Genomic DNA, 27,114 nt, shown 5'->3' with positions numbered 1-27,114 from the left:
ATGTTGACTGACATACTAACGCACACGAACTTGATTGTAATTTTAATTGTTTTTCAATATTACATTTAAAATGGATATTTTTTTAAAGTACTAAACTGCAACATCATCAACAAATGTGTAATTAATTTAAATACGTGGCACAAGATTGAGTAGAAATAACATTAAGTTTTAATTACCATAAACTGTCAGTGCATTTAGCAGTGTACTTTAATTCAAAGACAATAGGTGTAATTATGAAATTATTAAAGATGTAATTACTTAAGTGTGTCAAATAGCACTCTAAACTTCAGATAATTACATTTAATTTAAATTTGAACAAAAATATTTTTTCATTACTTTTAATTAACATGCAGTTAATTGTCTGAAAACATTACATTCAGTTCACACTTAAGTATATTCTTTATTTCCGTGATAATTACTCTTTTTCACAAGGGAAGACAATCCGAACACATGCGCTATAGTGTGTTTGTTTAAATTCTCTAATTATAAGAGTTGTGAAATTAACCCTTCTTTAAAACTTAATTATCGCTATAGTTCTCTATTATCAAAAGTCTTTTTTTTAATAACATAATTTTTCCCTTAAAACTTAAAAAGTTTAGCTAACTGAACTTTGCATTTCCTCTTTAATGTTAAGCATTTTCAATGGATGACTCTTCAAAAGTAACTGAACAAAGAGAGTGTGTCTGAAACGAACGTTATTATAATCATATGAAAGCACATCTCAGGCGTTTCTCGGCGCCGCCCTCTCAGTCCTCCTTAGAGATGTTTAATCTGCAGTCAACGAGCTTGGCACCAAACACACGCTGAACACTATAAAACATCTCCAAGAGAAATTCTAACTTCTTAGATATATATATACATACATACATATGATAAATTATTCAGTGGATCGATATATGACCCTGGACCACAAAACCAGTCACATGGGTATTTTTTGAAATTGAAATGTATACATCATCTGAAAGTTGAATAAATAAGCTTTCCATTGATGTGTGGTTTGTTAGGATAGGACAATATTTGGCAGAGATACAACTATTGAACATCTGGAATCTGAGGGTGCAAAAAAATCGAAACATTGAGAAAATCTCCTTTAAAGTTGTTCATGTTCGCGATTGTTCACTCACAAAAATAAATGTTTTATATATTTACGGTAGGAAATTTACTAAATATCTTCATGGAACATGATCTTTACTTAATATCCTAATGATTTTTGGCATAAAAGAAAAATCTATAATTTTGACCCATACTATGTATTGTTATAAAACAAATATACCCGTGCGACATGTGACTGGTTTTGTGGTCCAGGGTCACATAAAAAAACAGAAATGTTGGACTATGTATACACAAGCCTAAGACAGAGTTGGAGGAGTGTGTGTCTGTGAAACTGCTTGGATACACACGTCCAGCGTTTGAATGCTCTGCTTGTTTGCTTCATGTTTTCTGGCTGAATCATATGATCTGCTCACATGGGCTGCGAGAGGAACTGATGAGGATCATTGCTACGGTAGAAGTAATGTGACTTCTTAAAAGCCAACAATCTAGCTTCACTAATATTGTAAAGTTGTTGATCATTTGACTGTGAAGCATTAGGCCCTTATACCAAGCATTCTGTCTACCCTCGTGAAAAAGAAATGCGCTTAATAGTATTGGATTGAAGTCATTTTATTTTTAAATAACTGTATAGCAATGAAATAAAAGGTCCAAATAAAAGTTTTACTTTAAAGTACATTTTAAATTATGTTTTAATAATATCTTGTGCTTTAAAAGTATCACTTATTCTGTGTTTACTGACACATGTAAAGTACTGATTATGATTTTAACTGCAGTGAGTTATTTGATATTACAGTATTTTAAATGTGCTAAATTACAAATATATTTAAATACATGACATACAAGTTTCAATAGAAATGACATTAAAGTATATTTTAGTTTGCCATGAATATTTGTCAGTATATTCGGCAGTACACTTTAACCATATTTCAAAGACAATAGAATAAGCAATTATAGTTGCTTATTAGCATGCATATCACTATATTGGCCGTTTATTAGCACTTATAAAGCACATATTAATGCCTTATTCTGCATGATCATATTCTACATCCCTTAATCCTACACAATACCTAAACTGTACTATTAATAAACAGTAATTAGAAGTTTATTGAGGCAAAAGTGGTAGTTAATAGTTAGTTAATATGAAATTACATATAAATATGTATATGTAAATCTTAAGTGGGTCAAAAAAGCACTCTTGGTTCAACTAATTTATTTTAATATAAGCTACATTTAATCTATAACACATTTTCATGTAATTAAATAACATGCAGTTAAGTGTCCGAAAAACATTTAATTTAGTTTGCATATTCTTTTACTATATTACTAAAAAGAAAAGTATATTATTTTCTTTTTAAAGTAGTATAAAAAGTATAAAGTAGTATAAAAGTGTATACTACTTTAAAAGAATAAGTATATTCTTTTAAAGTAGGCTATATGATTTATGTAATAAGTACTATTTTTTTTAAAGCATGCTGAAGTGTATTTTTTAACAAGTGTGATTATTTCATCCCTGAACTCATTCTTAAGTGCAGAGGAGCAGAAACGGGACTGCCATGTTAAAATGTTTCTTGTGTGTGTGAGTTAGGAGGACGTCTGGTGAAACCCAGATTCCCTGTATCATAGTCACAAAGTGAGCAGATAAAGTGAACATGGCGAACTGATCTTCAGATCCTTTCTGAGAAAAGACACACCTAAACTATCACTCTCTCACAGATGGAGCAACAATATCTATATCATGTGCGGAATGTCAATCATAAGAGCTGCACTTAACATCAGTGAAATGATGAATAATTACAGGAACAACTACAGAAATTTCAGCTTTGTTTAGGAAAGAAAAGATCTGACTGAATCATTCTTTTGAATGGTTCTCTCAAGATGATTCACCATTGGCTTTTAAACCATTAATGAAGGGTTGTCAATGTAATGAAGTCAAACTATATTAGGAAGGGATAGTATGTTGGAATCACCACCGTAAATCGGTTAAACGCATAGATAGGCCTACATAAAGGTTTGTGATATAATATCACACACACACACACACACACGTTCACTGAAACGAACCGTCCGAATGAACCGTATTTCTAAATTCATTCAGACTTGCCAAAAGAGGAAAGATCATTTAAAAAGAAGAAATTGATTAGAATAAGCTACATTAAAGGGATAGTTCACCCAAAACAGAAAATTCTGTCATCATTTAATCCCCTTCAAGTTGTTTCAAACCTGTACGAGTTCCTTTCTTCTGTTGAACACACAAGAAGATACTTTGAAGAATGTCATAACCAAACAGTTTCTGGTCCCCATTGACTTCCAAAGTATTCTTTAGTATAAGTCAATGGGGACCAGAATATCTTTGATTACCAACATTCTTCAAAATATCTTCTTTTGTGTTCAAGACAATACTGAAGCTCATATACATTTAGAACGACTCGAGGGTGAGTAAATGATGGCAGAATTTTCCTTTTTGGGTGAACTATCCCTTTAATTCATACACCCAATCACAGACCAATTCCAAAACAAGATAGAAAACACTCCTGAAAAGAAGAATCACTCAAACACAACACAAAACTTTCCCAGATCAATGTACTTTTTATTGGTAACATCAGCTTTGAGCCCCACCTTCACCCGTTACCGCTCTCACAGTCTGGCGCGCGACCGCTGCGTCACGGTGACGTCACGGCGTCGCTGAGATGACGTTGTCGGCAGTGGTGGTGATAGCGATGTGCGCGCTCGCGTTGCCGCTTCACATCTCCGCGTATCAAGCGTGGGTTTAACGCTTCCAGCGCATGGAGTTGCGCAGCGACGCGGTCCTGGCGAGTGTGGAGATGTCGGAGGTGAACAGCGACGGCGGGGCGTCGGAGGGCGACGCGGATTACGAGAGTTTGCCCGCTCACGCGTCGCTGGGCACGCACATGACAGCGGGCGCCGTGGCCGGAGTGCTGGAGCACACAGTCATGTACCCCGTGGACTCGGTCAAGGTAACTCAACTCAACTCAACTCTACACAACACAAACGCATTCACTAACATGTGTCAGATGCGCTGGTAGAAACCACGCGACGCAGAACTCAAGCGTAACGTTACTTCTCAAACAAAAGTTAGAGTAGACCAGCATGGCAAACCTCTTGATGACTCAAACCTTCTCAAATCGTCTCAAAACAACAAACTAAGTTAAACCAGCACAGTCGGCCATGCTTTTTGCTGTGAGAATGACCACTTTACTACTTGTCAGCAGTGAAAAGTTGCCCTTAGCATCAGTTGTTCCGTGGGCTTCACTGACAGCTGCTCAAATGACCTTCACTGATATCTCTCTCTAAACTCAGGCTTTTCCAGTGTCAGGTAATGCACATGTTTAGAGCGTAGTCAATACAAATACTGTGTGCTACTATAGTGTACTAATAACTCTCACTATAAAAGCTGCAAGTCATGCTTTTAATGCATTAATTCAAGTCATCTTTATCAACCTAGTAGAGACATTCCTTGTGAAAACAAGTGTGCTTGATTGTATAGTTTACTTCACAATAATAGTTTACTTCAAATCTTAAAAGTCACTCGCTGCCTTAAATTAAGTACAATCAAGTTGGATGTTTAAATAATTTCAACTTAAATTACATTAAACTTATACAAATAGTTGAAACTTGTATAACTTAAAAAGCTGAGTTAAAGCAATGTAAAAACTTATGTTGTCATATTTTTCTTTACAGTTTGTATAATTGTACTGAAATAAAAGGTTAATTAAAGAGAGTACACTTTCATGACTGTTTAAGTAGCCTACATTTTTTAAAAAGTGCACTTTGTAATAGTGATAAATTAAAAGTTTTACCCTAAAGTACATTTTAAATCATTATGTTTTGATAATCTTTTATTGTGCTTTAAAGAATGCAATTTTAACTGCAGTGTGTTATTCAATATTACATGTACAGTTCATGTATTTTAAATGTACTAAATTGCAAATTCATAATTACAAATGTGTATTTTTTCCCCCCTTCAAATACGCGTATACAAATAAGTATATTTTAGTTTATTATTAATGCTTGTCGGTAATTTAACTATAAATTAACAATAGATGAAATTACATTTACAGATCTACTTCAACTAATTGCGTTTAATAATTCAAACTATAATGCTTTTTCATTTAATTGCATGCAATTAGGTGTCTGAAAACATTGCATTCAACAAGTTTTAGAAGTATGCTAAAGTGTACTTCCCAGCCTTACCCTTGAGTAATCTGGGTGTAAGTGGGTCAAGACCATAATGCTGCTAGTTTATGGACCTTTGCTGCGGCGTAAACTCACAACCCGCGATCTTTGACCACTAGGCCACGGCGTCCTTGAAAAGAGGAAATTGATGAGTTTTAACTTAAAGGGATAGTTCACCCAAAAATAAAAATGCTGTCATCATTTACTCGCCCTCAAATTGTTCTAAATGTGTGTGAGTTTCTTTCTTCTACTGAACACAAAAGAAGATATTTTGAAGAATACTGGTAATCAAAGTGATGTTAACTCGCATATAAAAAATACTATGGAAGTCAATGGGGACCAGAAACTGTTCGGACATCCTTCAAAAACATCTTCTTTTGTGTTCAGCCGAAGATAGAAACTCACACAGGTTTGGAACAACTAGAGGTTGAGTCAATGATGACAGAATTTTTATTTTGGGGGAATTGGTATTTTTGGGTTATTTTAGTTGTCTGGTCCGATTCATTATTTCATAGAGTTCTTTTTGAGGAACGAAAGGTGATCTTTGTTTCTCCCTTGTTGTGCATATTTCATCAGAGGTGACATTGTCGTCTCATGATGATGAGTGGAAATGCCAGGGTGTTTTTGTGTGTGTGTGTGTGTGAGTGCAGCGCTAATCTTCAGACTAGCCTCGGTCCGGCTTTAAATCAACAGTTCATTCAAACGCAAGCCTGCCAAGCCAGCTAGTTCACTGAACAAAACAGTCCTTTGCTTCCAGTTCTTTATTGTAGGTATTCTAGCCCTATCTCTTCACAAACTGGTACTTTGGGTACAAAAAGTGTCCTAACTTTGTCTTTTTGAGAAACTTGCGAGTGAAAGTGATCTGTCACGGTGCCAGTTTGCTCTCTGCATCTATTCTGTGGGACTTGCGTAGGCTATTGTCATTGTTTCCTTAGTGGCTGCCAGATTTCAGTCGCTCGCTCTACGCGACTGAGAGCCGCATACGGGTACGTGTCTGGAGAGCACATAGTCACAGAGTTACGCTTCTGATGCCTAACAAACCAGAGGTTCAAACCTGGAAGGGACTTCTGCGCTGTAATTGGTTTGTGTGTTCATGGGTGTGTGTTAGCCGACGACAGACACTGAGAAAGAAACTTGGTCAGAGATCACAGAGGGAGACGCCATTAGTAGGACAAAGGGTAAATCTTTCTAATGATGATGATGATATAAGGAAATTATTATTTGTGGCATATTTAAGAAATTTAAGACATGAAATCAAAACTGACCAATTTTTCGTTAACAATTGTCCTTGTTGTCATTGCAAATAATCATTGCATGCTATTTAAAAAAAACAAAAATCTTTTATCATAATGATATCTCTGCATCTGAAATAACCCCTCTCTTCATTTGATGTAACCGTCCTAAACCATATGGGCAATAAAAAATGTGATGTTTTTAAAGGGGACCAAAATTCACTTTTGCATGCTGTTTGGACATAAATGTGTGTTGGCAGTGTGTGTACACAACTACCCAGTAGTGATAAAAATCCACTCACTCCTTTTTTATTAATCCCCATAAATCATAATCAGTGTCTCCCAACGACCTGTTTTCAGAATGTGGCTTTAGTGACGTCACTAAGCACAGGCCTCGCCCACGAGTGTTGACTGACACTGCCGTTTCAACATAGACCCGCCCTGGGTCTTTAACCTTTAACTTTAACCTGATCGAGTTCACAGCGAGTTGTACACATCCGCCATTGCTGCACTGACGAGAATGTCTCCCAAGCGTTGTAGGTGTTGTGTGGCTGGATGTATTAATCCACATAGCCCGAAATCTGAGGCAGCCGCTGAAGACGAGGTGGAATTATTTTGTTTTTAAAGAAAATGCTCCCTCAACTCTACCGAAATTCGTTTATGTACTTACGCACTTCTTATACTGTTTACTCAGCTCTTACGGTGATTTTCTGAATTAAACTGATGCTTCATCTTTTGTGTGATGTACAATAAACTTTATTAAACTCATCAGTATATGTTTGATCATCATTCCGACAGCAGACTTGAAGGCTATTAATAGTGGACACATACAAGCAGATGACAAATACGGTATAACCGTAATTAAACCAAACTATACCTGTTCCATCTCCATACAGCACTCTGACTCTGTAGGCATTATTGTCCGACTCGAAATGAACACCGTTACTGAGAGTTTCTGATATTATCATCATTCCGTGAGATGAAATTGTCCTGAGAGATTGAGCGCGAGCTCGTGAGGCTCCGCCCCCTGTGCCGTGCAGCAGCAGCTCATTTGCATTTAAAGGGCACACACTAAAACAGCGTGTTTTTCTGAGCACCAAAAAGTGACAATTTAAACATGCTGTAAAAAATGATCTGTTGGGTATTTTGAGCTGAAACTTCACATACACACTCTGGGGTAGGGCTGTCAATCTTCCTCTATAATACTAATCGAATTCCATTCCTTATTTTATTTAATATTCGAATAATATTCGAATATTAAATGCTCAAATGTATCCTATTATTATATGAATCATGACGCATCGTTGCCATGAAAAACAGCGTTGCTATGGACGCGGAACGGACTATTTTCTTTAGCGGAAGCAATACAATCGTTTTTAAATCAATAAACTCCTTTTTAAATCAATATTTTGTGTAAAATTATTTATTTATTTTGTAGGTAGCCGTGTAATAAGTTCAGCCTGTCGGGGTTGTTATTCGCTATAACAACCGCCTCGCTATACATTATATTACTTGGCGGACAGCTGGTAACAGTTAAGCCCCGTGATGAGGAGATCAGAAAAGAATAATTCTTGCCTGTTTTAGCGGCGGTTCCTAGGACAGATCGCCTAGCTTGTCAGGGTGTAACGTTGTCAGTTTTTCCATTTAGGGTTTGAAATCCAAACACCTTCAACACATCGCTTCTCAAATTGTCAGGAGTGGTGATCTCCGTTTCCGTGCAGACATTGCTCTCCGCGATTTTTGACAGTATTGTTATGATACAGCGTGGATAACGTGCACAATTGTGTTACGATTCAAAAACGTTATTGTTCATCTGACGAAACAAAAGCATTTCATTTTCACATGCGCGCGAGAAAGGCAAGATTGCATAATTTTTTTAATTTTTAAAATGTACATAAAAAAGCAATATTCGAATAGGAACTTCAGCATTCGAATAGTACTGATTTTTTTAATATTCGAATTATATTCGAATTTCGGAATTCGTTCCAACAGCCCTACTCTGGGGACATCAGAGACTTATTTTACATCTTGTGAAAAGGGGCATAATAGGTCCCCTTTAAAAAATAATAAAAAATTACCAATTCAAATGAATGCATCCAAACTTTTCAACTTAGCCTATAATTACCAATGAATTTTTTGGCTTAAGTATTCAAATATGTATTTCATACATGCAATAATGCACCTCTACAATAATTAGCATGCTTTTTAATTTCTATGTTCATATTTGTTTATGGTTAATTAAGGTTGTAAAATGTCATGTGGTGCAACTCTCCCAAACTTATGACATTTATAAATTAAAAATTCATGATATTTGAAAATTCATGACTATATTTAAAGCACTTTTTATGTATTCGAGGTAAGGCTACTAAAATACTATCACGATTTTTATCGTAAATCGTGTAGACAGATGTCTTCAACTGTTGGCAGCATCTCGCGAATGACACGGTGTTCTACGCATTGCTCAAAGTAAAAAGTTTTACACAAAAGTTTTGCCACAGCAGTAGTTTGACCGGTCTTACAAATTGCATGGCTCTATGATACATCATCTCTCCTTTATCCAAAATATTCCCAAAATTTTTAGGCCAAATCCTTATCCTGCGGCCTGCACTGAACTCCCCTTCCCTGTTCCTGTGCTTTCGTCCATGTCGTCACGGTAAACCCGCTCTGTTCGGTTCTCGCGCTAGATTTAGGTTCGCTGCTTTCAGATTTCACATTTTCTAGAAATTTCTCATTCTCACATCGTGATTTTATTACCATTTCGATTAATCCCTCGGCCCTAATTTGAGGTGCGAATATGTTATTACCTTTAACTCAATTGTTATACCACATGACATTTTAAGAGGAATTGAATTGAAATTTTTTTTGAATTGAATTGAAAGTTTTTCAAAACCAACTTTAAAACAAAGAGTGCTTTTCTAGGAAACTGGCACGTTTTGAAAAAATCTTTCCTTCCTTTTAGAAAATTCTTCCTTCTCTTTACCGTATACACTTTAATGTGTCATTGACCCCAATGCTCTCATATCATAGACTCTTTATTGAGTCAATAAAATCTCATTTAATATGTACTTTTGCTCAAATATACAGCACTTGAGTTGTTGCATGTCTTCATTTTTAAAAGAGGAATTAAATAAATTTTGAGATCATTATGAAAGTAGGTTATATTATTCCTCTAACACTCTAACAGAAGATAAGCTTTAAGACCTTTAATGATTCATGTGACGGGCATGTAAATCATTTGTCAAACATCCAGAAAGCGATTAAGTGTACAATACTTCCTCTTGCTTTTGTCTGTTGAAAAGGAACAAGGGACACCGAGACCCATGTTATTAGTTGATTAGTGACTGATTATTTTTTATTTGCTATTTTAAAGCTGACAACTATGTTTTGAACACAAACTTAAATGTAATGTTGAAACAATTACCAAAACATGTTGCAATTCAGTTACTGGAGCACATGTTTGTAGTAACTCAGGCTGTTTTAGTGTTGCAATGATTCAGGCTTTGCTGTGAAACTGGAATTTCCAGTGTGTGAGAGATTCTGGGGGACTTGCCAGCGTTACGAGGGTTGTCACTTCCTAGACGCACCTCTGAGGAGTGTTTCAGGACATGGCATGCTTTTCCAAACATGACCTTTACTCACACACACACTCCTTGTGTCTGTCTGATCATTCACACTCTTAGGAAATAAGTATGGTGCACATAATGCATATTTTTCATAGTTTGAAATGAGGCGTCTCTCTCTGTCTCTTTCTCTTCATTAAAGTCTGGCCATTTAAATCATCATTCGGGACGATTTGCCCCATTTTGATCACTTCTGTAGACTTCAGTGCTTGTATCCGAACTATAAACTTTTATTCCAGTTCTTCTGTGATTAATATGAATAAAAAAATGTAGCCAAATTCCACAGGAAAACCACAGACTTGGCAACACGGTTTCTCTGGATCACCAGCAGCGCGAAACACATATTTGAATGTCCTGGCATGATTTTGTCCGTGGTTTATTAGACACAGGCAAATCATTGTCATTTAGGAACAAGATCGAGTGGGTGTTTGAATCGAGATCATGATCATCAAGATCATACATTTGCGATTTGAGATCGGTGTGACCCCGATGTTCTTCCGAGCAGATTCATTCACTCCTAACACACCTCACACCACAGGAAAATCAGACAAGGTAATCTGTAGAACTATCAAGATTATCGGGACTTTACCTTGGATTGTACCTTGGGCCTTAGCCACTTTCACACTCCCTGATTTCTGGCTTCCGGAATGGCCCACACCGGGTAGAAGCATTTCCGGTTACAGAGATAGCCGAGCCTAGTAAGAACCAGTTCGGGAATCGAAGTCTTCACACGAATTAAATGTCATAAAAATGATTAGGAATGCACGATATATCGGCCGATGTATATTCATTTTTAATGTTATCGTTATCGGCCCGATAAGAAAATTTGCCTTATGTATTAAAGCCAATAAATAATGGATTATTTCCTTCGGCTGAGACACTTCAATGTTGGCCATGATGGTTTTGAATGGCTTGAAATATGATTGGAATCACTTTAAAAAGGAAAATACAGTAAAGTGCAACATGAGCAGTGCAAGTCCGTCATAAAGGCTACATACAATTCTAATGAGAACATTATTGTGTGATTGGGACATGGCTTTTAATGGTGAGACTTTTGTTTTTGTAATCAGGCTCTCAAAATGTATTTACAAATTTGGATTTAGTGTATTGCGAATACCATGTAATGTAGTCTTTAACAACACCCACTTAAATGTGTCGTTAATCTGTAGTTTTTCCTCCACATTTAATCACTGAATAAATGAAACTGTCTGCAAGACCTCGTGTTGTGAATGTGATGCATGTCCAGTAAGAGGCAGAGCGTGATTCAGAGAAGATGCAGCAATACTAGAGAAACCGGAGGAATGACGGTGTTTTCCTCTCCAGACACTGACCCAAAATAAACACATTACAACAATGCAAATGAACCACTTCTTTGTCCATCTTACGCACAACACAAGCTTTGTGCTCTTGTGTAAAGATTGAAATGGTTATTGTTTACATTGAAGTGTTGAGTTAACTGTCAGGCCTCCAGACTAATAGCGTTGGTGCCACAATCTTCTATATATCGTTTTTATCTATTTATTACATTTTTATGATTGTATTGAATTAATACATACAATTGCCAATAATATTGCATATTTTTATCCCATATGTGATCTCACATTTAATATTTTAATTTAGAGTTTTCAATCAGAGTTTATAGGCACCGGTTGGAATGTTTTAAGGCAAATTAAAACAGCATTTATTTTTTATTTATTTTTTACAATCAAATACCAGTAGAACCAAAGGACTTTTACAAGGCTAACTAATAGCTCGGCCCATAACTTCAAAGCTCTTGATTCTACGTTGTACTTGCTCTTTTGAAAATTTTCCATAGTTCTTGCATATTATCCATTGTATAACTGTAGCATTTGTTTTGAAAAGTAGTATTGCAAACATAGAAAGATGATACAAATGTATTTTTGTAATAACATGTATTTGTATCCCCTTGTTCCACATGAATATTATATGCTTTTATAATATTATACTTTTCAAAAATAATAAAAAATGTTACTGACCCAAAACTTTTGATTAAAAAATCTCTTATACTCACCAAGGCTGCATTTATTTGATCAAAAATACAGTAAAAAATATTTTAGATATTATGTAGGCCTATGTATGGGTATTTAGCCCACCAGCTTATTAGCCATTATTATGTTCCCAATTTAAATGGGATATGGCCAATTTGCATATTACATTATTTATATTTCCTGTATTTGGAAGTACAATGACTACAAATAAAACATGATTAATAATTATTATCTTATTATATATGTGTATGTAAGCTATAAACTCTAGTTTCAATGACATGTGAAAGCTGATTTGGATGTTCAGCCTGACGGTGTTAATCAGTGTAGAACGGACCGACGGACGGGCTTGTGTGTGTGTGTGTGTGTGTGTGTGTGTGTGTGTGTCACTCCCCATGGGTGGGCTGGGGCTGAGGTCGTAATCTCACACATCCAGAAGGGTGTGAATGTACTAGAGTGTCTATTGCATTTGGGCTAGGTTGATTAACAGGCAGTTATGTGCACACTTATGCGTACGGTACATACTCACATTCCTGTCGAGACTGTCACCTCACTGTTACAACAGGCGTTTGAGTTTAGCAGTTCAGTTTAAGCTTTCATATCATTTCAATTTATTACAGCTGCATAAAGCCAATAGAAAGACACTTTGAATAGCTGTTTTCATTAGCCTACCCCTCAAATTGAAATTGCGAATTGAAAATGCGCCCAATGGAAACATGCCAATTTTGCAAAAAAGTTTTCATGCTTGCATGAGGCGGTTTATCAGGCAATCTGGAAAACTGCAATGGGAACAGTTTTTCCGCATTGACAGGTCACCTGGTTTAAGTAACAGTGGATCATTCTTTAAAGATGACACGGTAGGTTTGGACAAGAAGACGAGACAGAGTTCTTCATTAAACTCATTAAAGACAAAAGTTTGATGGGAATTCTGGATTCTACACAACAAAGAAATGCCACAATTTCTCAAGATAGGAGGGAGAAACACTCATATGAGCCGGTCTTTCCTTGCCATTAATGCTGTGATAACACTCCTACGTCTCCTTATATTAATAATAATGTCTAGTGTGGCGGCTGAGATATATACAGTATAAACCTACCAACATTCGTTGCCATGATTTTTGGAAGGTCTTATTGTGAGATGAATAAAATTACGTTTTAGTCGCATAACATCAGTCAATGGAAACGCTGTCATTTCCCAATAGTTTTTTATCAACATTTAGAAAATATCACAAATGTTTTTTGCAAATCTGTAATGGAAACGCGGCTAATGATGCAAGAAAAACATTTCGGTATCCCAGTAGGGGTGTAACGGTACACAGAAGTCACGATTCGATACGGGTTCGGTACAGTAGGAAAGATGGTCACACTTTAGTTTAGGGTCCAATTCTCACTATTGACTAACTGTTAACTATGACTTTTGCCTCAATAAACTCCTAATTACTGCTTATAAATACCTTAGTTTAGGTATTTGGTGGATTAAGGGATGTAGAATATTATGCAGAATAAGGCATTAATATATGCTTTTATAAGTGCTAATAAACAGCCAATATCCTAGTAATATGGATGCTAATGAGAATTGGACCCTAAACTAAAGTGTTACTGGAAAAAGCAACAAATCCCCAATGCTAGGTTTCTTTTCATTTATTTTGAACGGACATCTAGTGCACTAGACGCATTAAGTTCCCCTGAGGTAGTTGGTACAGTACAGCCTCCTCTAGTGTGTTTAAACACTCAAAGCTGAAGCTCAACCCTCCTATACTTAATCTTACGAGTTCCGCTCTGTTTCGTGCGCAGCCTTTCAAAGTATACTTTGCCTAACGCTCCAGTAGTTTGAAAAGAGCTGGGTCAAATGCCAGGCCAGGCTTGCCAGCTCGCCCTCGTTGCTCCGGCTGCCCAGCCTGCTTTAGTCCTGTTCCAGTAAACTGGGATTGTGACGAGGCCAGTTTTTCCACCTCCCTGCTAATCTGAAGCATCCTAACTTACCAAAACAAGTCTAACTGCTCAGCTGATTTCCTACATATCTGTACTGGTTTTGCTTCTCACATCACTCTGCATTTATTTCATGTTCATATGTAATAATAAGAGGGAAAATGTACAATAAGTACATCCGCCATTATTTCTGAAGTCGTGCTGAAGTCGTGATTATTAGCTTGTCGTGTTCAAGTGCCAATCTCCAACTAGGAAACTCAAATTTACGTTTGTTTTGTCTCTGAGGAAGTGTAACCCATTGAGGTTTGGAGTTTCAAACATATATTTTCATGGCGTGTGTCTTTCTTGACTTGGGCTAATTTGAGGAAACTACTCTGGCTCAGTGTTTTCTGTGGCATATTAAGCTGTTCTTCTGCTTTTCATTTGCTAAAGCCCTCCAAAATGCACTCTTATTCCTAAAAACATTTGTTTTTAACAACATTGCTCAGATTTCTTTTACAGAACCGTTTGAAATGAATCAGAATTTTCCACATAACTCATCTACGTTAATGTTTTCTGGGAGATCTCTGTTATCCAGCTAGCTGTCGTGGTTTGATGACGGGGGGTTATATTGAGTAGTTTTGGGTTAATTAAAACTTAATCTGGGTGTTTGTATAGTTCTCTTGTTAAAGAAAAGCTAATGGAAAAGCTTTTGATTAGCTGTAATAACATCTTGTTCAAAGTAAGCTGTAACCGGTCTCACCGGTGTGTCTAGGGTTTAGGTTTAAGTGGTAGATTTGCATGGATAATGAGGAAAAATGATTCGCATGTACTATATATAGACCTACTTCAATGACTCTGTCACTTCATCATGCATCATATGTGCGTTGCAGTATAGCTCCTTTTTTCGTAGGAAATGGTCTAAAATGTTTCAGAGGATATATATTGCAGTTGTATAGCGAAATTTGCTCACAAGCTATATATTAGGGGTGTAACCGTTCAAATTACTCACGGTTCGGTTTTTGTCACGGTTTCGGTACGGTTCGGTATGTTCGGGGGAAAAAAGGACTAATGTCAAATAAAAATAAAGAAAATAAGAACAAATAATCAAACTACAAACAAAAGCACAAATAAATACTATAGAGCAAAGATAGCAATAAAATAAACAGTGCTTTTCAGCTTTTTCAGATAGTTGTAACAGTAGTTTTCAGGTACAGAAATTGAATGAAGTAATCAAATGCAAACATTACATATAATCTTCATTGTATAAATTAAATATAGATTAATCATTATTTAAGTTACAAAAGCTTTGCAGTCAAGAGGAGTGAGTGATTTCCTTGTCTTTTGTTGTTTTATTAACATTAAAAACAGACAGCAGGAATATTAGGCTGCTGTCACTTTAAGAGATAATGCACAGATCCAGTACACTGATACACGTGTTGTCTTTCTCGACTGTTTACGTTCACTTAAGACTTAACCTACGATGTTTGCTAGGATCCTCGCCAAGACGGACATGTTGACATCATTTTTGTGTGAATTTGTCCGTTCAAGCACAAGACTTGAAAGATAACTCAATATTTGCGCGCTGTCTGATGCGCGGCTTTCTGTGCGCGTGCTTCAGATGAGTGCGCTTGAATGATTAAATTGGCAAGTCTTAAATTAGTTTCGTTTAAACACCGATAGCATAAGTGTTAGGGCTGGGAGAAAAAAACGATTTACCTAGGTATCGCGATTTTTTAATTTTTTTTTATGATTTTAAAATCGTTTTTTTTAGTACAGAATCGATATTAATTCAAATTAAATTGCTTTATTTTGTCCTTGCTTATAGACGAGGTTGACAGACATTAGCTACTTTCGTTTCAACAGAGGATGAAGTGTGTCGTTATGTTTGAGTTGTGAGTGACGTAATATCCCTTTCAGGTGGACGCGTGAAAGTGACGTGAGACTGAACGCACTGAAAAGCCCTCGAGCTACTTATATGCTGAGAGAGAGATAAGACAACAGAGCTGCACGATTCATCTTGAAAAGACTGCGATCTCGATTCAAACACCCACGCGATCTTCCATTTCGTCTGTCTATTAAACCTTTGACAAAATCATATCGCAACATTCAAAGCTGTCCCAGAGAGTCGTCATGAAACAGCAGTCTTTTCAAACTCATAGTATCATTATTTCTGTGATGCAATAGTTCAAATTATCATAGAAATACTGGGACTAAATCGCAATACATATTGTATCGGCACCCAAGTATCGTGATGGTATCGAATCGGGAGATAGGTGTATCGTCCCAGCCCTAATACCTGTGCTGTTCAGGTCTCGTCTCCTTTCCTGTGCGTTATCAACACCCGGGTGATGACAGCATAAATGACTGGTCATGTTCGAGTACACTTCACTTGCATTGAACAAAGTTTACAAAGAGTGACAGTTTTGTTCATGTATTTTGATCATCGGTGTTGTGATGTATTGGGAAGCCAGAATGATTATCCACCGACAGAAACATACATTAGCCGATCAGATTTAAGATGAACCGTGGTGCGAGGTTTTTTGTTTTGGTTTTACACTGTGAACCGTTACACCCCTACTATATATTGTATCTGATTTGTGAATTGTTCAGATAAGTGAGCTCTAATCAATAAATTAATTAAACTTCATTACTCATTAGCCAATTTTTCTGAATCAAAATGAATTTTAAATTAATTAGCCTACTTAAAAGTGTGTGAAGCCTATACTCCCTCCAGAAGTATCGGTGGCATTAAACTGTGTGGTAATGTTAAACATGATGTTGCTCGTCTCTTCATGTCTGAGCGGGCGTTTTTTGGGCACAGTAAATGGCAGTGTGTGTATCAGGCTTTATTCTGATAGTCAGAAGTCTGGCTCAGCTAAATTGTGTGTGTTATGATGATTTGTGCCAATTCATTCACATTAAACAAAGCATGTTTTTATAACGTTGTTTAATGTTGGGTAAGCAGAAAGATGGACGGCTTCTATCTTTGTCCACATATTGTTGGTATTTCCTTCCATTTTTGTTAACAAATTTTGTTTCTGTCACGAAATATCTATTTTTAGGGGTCTCTGTAAATTATCTTTTTGTAAAACATGATATCAGATTTTTTTATATATCAGAAGTCAGAATAGAAGAAACGAGAACCGATCTTTATGATTTGGTCTTGTTCCGATTTGTAAATGAAGAGTTCAGATGCAAAAGCCTCTAAGTGCCATCTGAAATTTTCTTCTAGAATGATCATTTTTTATAAAGCTTGTATATTTAAGTTAAGTAATTTCACTTAAATGTCAATTAATAGGTAATTTGCATTGCCATTTAAGTGACATTATTGAACTTAAATATACGATCTTGATAAAAATGATCATTCTAGAAGAAAATTTCAGATGGCACTTAGAGGCTTTTGCATCTGAACTCTTCAAATATATTTTTGTTTCTTTGCATATCAAATATTATTCCTTTTATGGTTGATTATCCTAATATGCTACTCTCTTTCTGTTCATAGACACGTATGCAGAGTTTACAGCCGGACCCAAATGCCCAGTACCGCAGCGTGTACGGAGCGCTGAAGAGGATTGTGCGGACTGAGGGCCTCCTTCGGCCCTTGAGGGGCCTCAATATCACTGTACTGGGGGCCGGCCCCGCACACGCGCTCTATTTCGCCTGCTACGAGCGAATCAAACGCAGCCTTAGTGACGTCATACAGAACGGCGGCAACAGCCACATTGCTAACGGTAGGAGAAGCGCTTCATTTCCTGAAGTCTTTATGAGTGTCCATTAGGGATAACTGGTATTTTTGGGTTATTATAATACTCCAAGACATATGGTTAACAAAAATGTACTGTTGATTAAAATGCTAAATTTGATATTACGTTGTGTGTGTAAATGAATAGGCTTGGACTTGGTGCTGGAAACCAAACGCACAGGACAATAGAGACACCAGAATAACAATATTCATGATTCTGAAGCTGAAAATACTGTGTTATTGTTGATGAAAATGCTTGCACTCTGTCACTGACTAGATATATTTAAAGTAAAGTAGGCCAAATAATATTTGGCATTATCAGGACCACAAATATTCCCCTATTGAATTATTATACAGTATATTCAACATTATATAGTAGTTTATTGTTGACACTAAAATAGGGGTGTAACAATATATCATGTCACAATACACTCACCTAAAGGATTATTAGGAACGCCTGTTCAATTTCTCATTAATGCAATTATCTAATCAACCAATCACATGGCAGTTGCTTCAATGCATTTAGGGGTGTGGTCCTGGTCAAGACAATCTCCTGAACTCCAAACTGAATGTCAGAATGGGAAAGAAAGGTGATTTAAGCAATTTTGAGCGTGGCATGGTTGTTGGTGCCAGACGGGCCGGTCTGAGTATTTCACAATCTGCTCAGTTACTGGGATTTTCACGCACAACCATTTCTAGGGTTTACAAAGAATGGTGTGAAAAGGGAAAAACATCCAGTATGCGGCAGTCCTGTGGGCGAAAATGCCTTGTTGATGCTAGAGGTCAGAGGAGAATGGGCCGACTGATTCAAGCTGATAGAAGAGCAACTTTGACTGAAATAACCACTCGTTACAACCGAGGTATGCAGCAAAGCATTTGTGAAGCCACAACACACACAACCTTGAGGCGGATGGGCTACAACAGCAGAAGACCCCACCGGGTACCACTCATCTCCACTACAAATAGGAAAAAGAGGCTACAATTTGCACAAGCTCACCAAAATTGGACAGTTGAAGACTGGAAAAATGTTGCCTGGTCTGATGAGTCTCGATTTCTGTTGAGACATTCAGATGGTAGAGTCAGAATTTGGCGTAAACAGAATGAGAACATGGATCCATCATGCCTTGTTACCACTGTGCAGGCTGGTGGTGGTGGTGTCATGGTGTGGGGGATGTTTTCTTGGCACACTTTAGGCCCCTTAGTGCCAATTGGGCATAGTTTAAATGCCACGGCCTACCTGAGCATTGTTTCTGACCATGTCCATCCCTTTATGACCACCATGTACCCATCCTCTGATGGCTACTTCCAGCAGGATAATGCACCATGTCACAAAGCTCGAATCATTTCAAATTGGTTTCTTGAGCATGACAATGAGTTCACTGTACTAAAATGGCCCCCACAGTCACCAGATCTCAATCCAATAGAGCATCTTTGGGATGTGGTTGAACAGGAGCTTCGTGCCCTGGATGTGCATCCCACAAATCTCCATCAACTGCATGATGCTATCCTATCAATATGGGCCAACATTTCTAAAGAATGCTTTCAGCACCTTGTTGAATCAATGCCACGTAGAATTAAGGCAGTTCTGAAGGCGAAAGGGGGTCAAACACAGTATTAGTATGGTGTTCCTAATAATCCTTTAGGTGAGTGTATATCGCAATACAAAAATGCAACAATATGTATCGTGGATAGTTCACCCAAAATAAAAATTACTCTGTGAGAAAAAATTGAAGTTTTCAGAGTCAGTACTACATTAAACTACAATATATTATGTTGAATATAATGTATAATAATGGGGGAATATTAGTGGGTCCTGATAATGCTTATGTTATAAGTCTTATGTTACCAGTAAAACGTGGCCTACATTATTAAATATATCTAGCCAGTGACAGAGTGCAAGCATATTCGTCTAAAATAATTCTGTATTTTCAGGTTCAGAATCATGAATATATTTATTCTGGTGTCACCATTGTCCAAGCCTATTCATTTACACCCACAATGTAATATCAAATTTAGCATTTAATCAACAGTAATTTTTTTCTTAACCTTTTATTATATGTCTTGGAGTATCGCAATAATATCGTATCGTGAGTTCAGTATCGTGATATGTATCGAATCGTGAAATTAGGGTATCGTTACACCCCTACACTAAAACTCTGAAAACTTGAATTTTTTCTCACACAGTAATGTTTATTTTGGGTGAACTATACACAATATATATTGTCACCATCCACGATACATATTGTTGCATTTTTGTATTGTGATATATTGTGACATAACCTCTGGTGTCCATTGAATTTCTATAGATTTCTGATTTTAGAACCAAAGAGCAAGGGATCGAGGGTTTATAATTCGAAAGGCTCAGGCCAGGGTTGTTTTTGGGAAATGAAAGGGAAAGTAGAGTGCCATCTTTTCTGGGGAAATAGGACATGAGTTTCTGTTCCAGTTTTTCCACATGTTGTCACTTGATATGGTGAATTTTCTTCTCTTCTCCACTTCAGGTGTGGCAGGGAGTGTTGCTACTGTCCTCCATGATGGAATCATGAACCCAGCAGAAGGTATTCTTCTTCCACTGTCAATACCGTCAATAATAAATCGTACATTTTTGGTACTGTTACGAGCAGGGCTTGACATTAACTTTTTTGCTCTCCAGCAACTGTGGCTTCTGGTTTTCCAAAGTTACTAGCCACTCATCAGCATTTTCACTGGCCACAATTCTGACATCGATACCATGGGGAAAAACTGCCATATAGAATTGGTTTAATATTATCTCATAATTTGGCAGAAGCTATATTAGACGGCTGTCACTTTAAGACCTGACGCACGGATCCATTATACTGTTACACATGCAGTTTTCTTTCTCAACTGTTTACGTTCACTTGAAACATAACTGACTGTGTTTTACGTGAATACTCGCCAAGATCAGCATTTTACACTCTCTTGAATTATATAGTTGGGTAATTATATTGTATATAATTTGCGGGCATCAGGAAACCACTATCAATATGTGTGTTATTGAAATCGCTTTTGATTGCATGCTCGTTTTTTAAGCTACTCTGTGTATAGGGAGCAGTACTGACCACACATTTTACAAGATATGATATTTGTCAATGACGCTTAGGATCTGTTGCGCACCAAGTCCTTTGACATCGCCCTGTCAGTCATCTCTCCTTACTATCTTCACATAAGTGAAATCTGATGTACTGTAATGTAACCGTGTAATGTAATCATGTCCCTTTAGGCACTCTGTAGAATGCGTACTCATTTTCTGTGCCTTTCCGTATTCGGATTTAGGCTTCGTGCACATCCCTAGAATTTGCAGTAAAGAATGTTTTTACTTCATCAGAGAATGGTATAAAACTTGGTGTAGGTTTTGGCGCTTGCTGTGTGAACTCACACTCACACTCACACACTCACTCACACACAAAATCATAGACATGATTTGAAAATGGTTATGGTCCTGAAAAAAATAGTCACACTTGTATTGTTCGTGGTCAAAAATTAGCACATTGGAAATTAATGGGAGACAAATTTCATCTAGTGGAAGCGTACCAAACATATTCTTACTGAAAGCTGATTTTCTGAGATTTCAACCTCAAATTTGGAATACATCTTTGTTTAAATCTGAACAAGCTGCTATGGCTTTGATTTTCACAGTTTTAAAGTGAAATATATATTTTATATAATAATTGAAAATGGTATTTTTGTGCATTTTTCATATCAATAAATGTAAAATTGTATAACTTTTTTCAAGTAAAAAAAAAGACCATTCAAGATTTATGACAATTTTGTTTTCAGGTCCATACTCAAAAAGTGAATAAATGGATTATAGCTACTGCATAAGTATAATTTAGTGCCATAAAATCCCATTAAAAATACAAAATATTAAATAAAAAAACCTCTATCGAGCTAAAATATAGTACAATCATTTCGTTAAAATAAAAAAAAGCTGTAATTTTTGACCGACAAGCGCCCAGTACCAGAGAGTTAAGATATTAAATGGTTAAATTGAACAAAACTAACTTTTTATCCACACTCGTACTCCTAAATACATTTTACAGTTCTATAGCACACATCTATAGTTTAGTAGTTATAACACATGAATGCTTGGTGTATTATTAATCATGGTTCATAAGAGTCGACATAGACTGTTTCGTTTATATACGTCTTTTTCTTCTCTGTTAGTGGTGAAGCAGAGGATGCAGATGTATAACTCTCCGTACCGAAGCCTGTACGACTGCGTGCTGACGATCAGCCGTAAGGAAGGACTGGCCGCCTTCTACCGCAGCTACAGCACTCAGCTGACCATGAACATCCCCTTCCAGGCCGTTCACTTCATCACGTACGAGTTCATGCAGGAACATTTCAACCCCGATCGCCAGTACCGGCCCGAAACGCACATCGTGTCGGGAGCGGCGGCCGGAGCCGTGTCCGCTGCCATCACCACTCCGCTAGACGTGTGTAAGACGCTGCTGAACACGCAGGAGAACGTGGCGCTCAACTCCGCGCATGTTAGCGGGCATCTCTCGGGGATGGTCAACGCGCTCAGGACAGTTTACCGGCTGGGAGGCGTTCCTGCGTTCTTTAAAGGCATCCAAGCTCGGATCATTTATCAGATGCCGTCTACGGCCATCGCCTGGTCCGTCTACGAGTTCTTCAAGTACTTTCTGACCCAACACGAGCCACACATCCAGGAACTGGGGAGGAAAACTCACAAGGCCAGTCCCACATGAGGCCCAACCCAGCCGATCCAAAGAGCGAGTGTGAGGATCATGTTGGAAGAGAGAGGGGGGGGGGGGGATGTAGAGCAATGCAGTAGACACTCCAGTCTCGAACCTTTTAATTTATTGGAAGAGTTTAATGTTGTTACAGGAATGTATGGACGCTGCACACTACAGATCGTTTCTGTTAAACGTGACTGAAACAGAAAGGTAAAGATGTGTAGATGTCTTTTTGTATTCTCACCCACATAACATATTTATGATTGAGCGTGATGGTGTATGGATGCGCATCTATATTTATGTATGCACTCTCACTGTCTTCTCAAAACAAGTCCATTTGGACTTAATTGGCTTTTCTGGACTTTTCCATTTTTTAGGGGTTCAGGAGAGTTTAATTTTTATTTTAATTATTTTTAATAATTGAAGGCATTGCTGAATTTTTTTTGTTGCTGCGCAATAATCAGACCAATTTTTTATTTTTGTTGTTATTGCCTAATCATCTATGAAAGCTGCCTGGGTTTCAAACTATTTTAAATTGGACACACTGCTCTTTTAAAAACCTTAATGTGATTATTAAGAACATCTTTATGTATTAGTCAGGGAAGATGGCATATTAAATTTGACTGAAATAAATCAAGGCTATTAGGAATGGAAGTACAGTTGGTAATTTTGGCCACTAGAAATTTTTACAACATGAACAACAAACATTTAATTTACCCTGAAAAAATCAGTTTTATTCAAGATTATCCAAATGTGATTTTATACTTTACATTTTTTAAGATAGACTATTGAAAATTGATTTCCAAAGAATGAATTGGATGCTAATTTAATTTCATCACACTAAAGCACTTGGGATTTCTGAAACATGGTGTAAGGATTCCTCTGCTAATGCATTCTGAATTACTTTGACTTTAGCAGTGGTATTTGAAAGTTGCATTTTTTTTCTTTTCGTGTGATAACTTTTTCTTTTGTTGTTTTATGACATAATTGCCATCAATATATTTATATACATTGATATTTATATAGAATTTGAGACATGATCTATGCAGTGGGTTTCGCAGCTTTGGAAGGTCTTCAGCTTGTAAGACTGTGCACTAAAGCTGCAGCTGAAATCACAATTCCTTAATGAACTACATATGAGGTTTCATAGCTGTTTTCCTCCCCTGGTGATCCATGTCAGTCTGGGACCAGGTTTATTCTGTTTCTTTTGTGTTCTGGAGAATCTGGAGACTCATTCAGAATAGAGCTTACCAGAAATAGACCTTTACTCAAGAGTAGATGTTATGAAACGAAAACAGGGTTGATATTAAGACATTGAAGGCGCAGGTTCTGCATATCGGGCCTCCATGAAATTCGTAATTAAAGATTTAAAGGGATAGTTCACCCAAAAAATGTCCTCATTTACTCACCCTCATGTCGTTCCAAACCCAGAAGGCTTTCGTTCATCTTCGAAACACAAAAGAAGATTTTTTTTTTGTCCATCCGTTGAAAGTCATTTTCTGGCTACAAAAACATCATGAAGACAACATCAAACTCTTCTGAAGATGCACAATCGCTTTATATGTTGAACAGATTTAATTTGGGCACGTCAAATATGGTCATATTTGATTAGAAGATTTGGATTAAAATGTTTGATTCACATGGATCACTTTTACAATGTCTTTATGAACTTCATGAAGCTTGAAGATTTGGGTTGTGCGGACTTTCAATGGAGGGACGAAAAAAACAAAACTATTAGGGGTTGAACTACTTCAGATTTTTTAAAGTCGACATTTATGTGATCAAAGCAGAGTCGACGTCGACTAGTCTCTGATGACGTCATGAATAAATAAGATGAACCTCGATCTGAGACTCGAACGCGGGTTGCCTTGTGCACAGCTATGACAGCATATGACAGCGCTACATAACACTAACAGCTTATTTTTATTAGTTCTTTTGCCTTTGGGTCGTTATATTTCCCACAGATTTCTGCTCGTTTTAAATCAGATACAGATAAAGTAGCACAGTAAAGGTTACATTTAAATCAATGCATTAGTGAGAATGATTGTGTGTGAATTAATTCTCCCTGGCAGCATCTCTCTACTAATAGTGAAGCTGTGGGTTTTAGTTGCGATGAAATATATGCTAGGACTTTTCAGTTTCTAACCTATATTATTGATCAATCACAGAACAGTTTTGAGAACACATTTCTGTGAATGTTTCTGTGTGCGATCTGCACGTGATTTGTGCGCGTAATGTAGAAGCAGTTTAGAACGACGATTAACTTACCTGTGCAATAAACATATCTTGTGGAGCGCTCTCTGAGTATACATTTATTTGTCATTTTAACTTAAACGGAGTGTAAAAGTGGACTTTAACGATTTCTTATCCTGTAGCGCCCTCTATAGGCCACGATCAGCGACTAGTTGAGGTCAAGCTTACAGCTCATAGCAGAGCATTACAGTCGACTAGCCGTTCAACCCCTATGGTTAGGATATGGGTGAATAAATGACAGAATTAAATTGTTTGTGGGTAAACTAACTTTTTAAATTGACTTTCACTCCGAAAGTGAAACATTTTCGTAAGGCTTTACAAATTTCATTTTTACACACATTTGTTCTGCTTGAATTTCCTGAATGAGGCCCAATATGTTGGTTTAATAGTTTTTGTTCCTGGCAAATGACATATAGCACATGCTCTTAAAGGGATAGTTCACCCAAATATTACAATTGTCATAATTTTCTCACCCTTAAGTCCAAACCTGTATGAGTTTCTTTCTTTTGTTGAACACACAACATATTTTGAAGAATGTTGGTAATCAAACAGTTGACTGTAGCCAACTAGTAGTTTTTTTCCTACTATAGAAGTCAACGGCTACCATCCACTGTCTAGCTACAGACATTCTTCAAAATATCTTTTGTGTTCATCAGAAGAATGAAACTCACACAGGTTTGGAACAACTTGAGGGCGAGTAAATGATGACAGAATTTACATTTTCTGGTGTACTATCCCTTTAAGGGCTTTGCACTGGAATCACGCACAATAATCAAGCGAGTGGAGGAATAGATTTGTAAATAGTGTATAGTATTTGTAAGACTTCTTCATTTTGACAACTTTGATTTGACTTTTAGCTCTTGACTGAGATGACGTCCTGTTATTGGAGCCACAGACGAAACGCACACCAAAAGCCCCCGCAGCCTTAGATATTAAAGCGCCAGTGCTTTATTTTGCACATCACCAAACATTTGCAAAGGACTGTCCACATCTCTGTAACCTGTATGGGACGGTGTGTGTGTGTGTGAGAGTGTTTCTGCTCTTCTAGCTGTGTGGTCTGTGCCTTTCCTGTGTCCTCTCTCACTTCCGGTTCCCTTGGACTTTTGTCCTTCTGTTTGTTTCAGCTCAGGAGGATTGGACCATGCCGGTCCAATGAGAGTTTTGTTTGTTTGCCTTTGATTAAATGCTTATTGGTTTAGTGCTTCATTTGCTTGTGTGTTTCCAGACCACTATTTTTAACTATAGCATCTAGGAACCAAAGAAATTGACTCATTCACTCACTACATTACCATTACAGTATAGCTTTATACATAACTAACTGTTGGAGGTGTTGAGATTGTGATGTGTTTTAGGTTTTCCTTTTCTTTTTTTTAGGATGCGTAGTCGGTTCATTACGACTGAAGATGGATGTGCTCCTATTAGTCATAATGGGCCTGTTTGGCCTTTTATTTGATTGACCAAGGACAAATTTCCGTTACCCTTTGGCTCCATGTTGTACGGTGGAAACCCCATGGGTTTGTTTCCTCTGGGACCAGCATTTTTGAATGCTTCGTATCTGTAATTGCTCTGCAAATTAGCTGTTTTAAAATACACATTGTATTTGACTCAGTATTTCATTTCCCTCATGTTAAAAGTTTTGCATTTGGGTGGAATATTAATAACATTCCGTTGGTTCTGTGTATGGTGATCTCGCCTCTCTTACTGATGATCATCACTACGTATACCATGCATTGAGAAAACAGATGTACGGATGTCATATCCTGATATTTGCCACATTAATTGTGCTGCATGCATTGCTCTCATCAGTATGCACCATAAACGCATTCATGTCTCGGCCGCTTTGTGCGCACTTTGTAGAAGTGGGAGGATCTTTGATCAAGATAGTGCCATCTAGTGTACGCAAGTTTGTTTTTTGTTTTTTACCGCAATGAAAATGAAACCTAGACTCAAAAACTGATTGGTGGAAATGCTGCTACAGTTTGGAACACTGGAGCTGAAATAAAATGCACAATGATCAAATGATTTAAATGTGTCTTATTCAGTAAAACGAAGTTTGTACCATTGTATGAATGTATTGCTATGTGTGAGTTGATTGTAAAGCCCATTTTATGTCCTGTTAATAAAAAATAATTAAATTCAGAAACACAAAATGAATTTAAATAGACTATATGCAACATGTTATTAATATCTTATTGTTTCTATTTGAATGAAATAGTTATTTGGCTGAAGTTCATTTTAAAATTCAATTTCTATATTTAAAAAAATATATATAGTTAAACTATTATAACCTGTGGACACTTATGACATGATTTTATAGTAGGTGGTGCTGTCATTTGTTGAAATATAAAACTATTAAAGGTATGTAACTTTTTTTTTTTTTTT

The 27,114-nt window shown here is 36.9% G+C and overlaps 1 protein-coding gene across 2 annotated transcripts; it reads left to right on the top strand.

Annotated features, from left to right (window-relative positions):
* The first annotated feature begins 3,678 nt into the window (after positions 1-3,678).
* slc25a37 (solute carrier family 25 member 37) lies at positions 3,679-26,866 on the top strand. Of its 2 annotated transcripts, XR_013823815.1 has the most exons (5): positions 3,679-4,028; positions 17,519-17,747; positions 20,260-20,316; positions 21,944-22,689; positions 25,590-26,866. XR_013823815.1 is itself a non-coding variant. In XM_079896227.1 (4 exons), the coding sequence occupies exons 1-4, from the start codon at positions 3,837-3,839 to the stop codon at positions 22,489-22,491; spliced, it is 1,026 nt and encodes a 341-aa protein (XP_079752353.1). In that variant the 5' UTR covers positions 3,679-3,836; the 3' UTR covers positions 22,492-26,866. The 2 variants fall into 2 exon arrangements, 1 of the variants encoding a protein (XP_079752353.1); XM_079896227.1 differs by having other exon boundaries at positions 21,944-26,866.
* Positions 26,867-27,114: the final 248 nt, after the last annotated feature.

Source organism: Squalius cephalus (genome assembly GCF_949319135.1).
Source record: "Squalius cephalus genome assembly, chromosome: 16".
NCBI classification, from domain to species: Eukaryota; Metazoa; Chordata; class Actinopteri; order Cypriniformes; family Leuciscidae; genus Squalius; species Squalius cephalus.
This window is presented reverse-complemented; position numbering and strand designations above follow the sequence as displayed.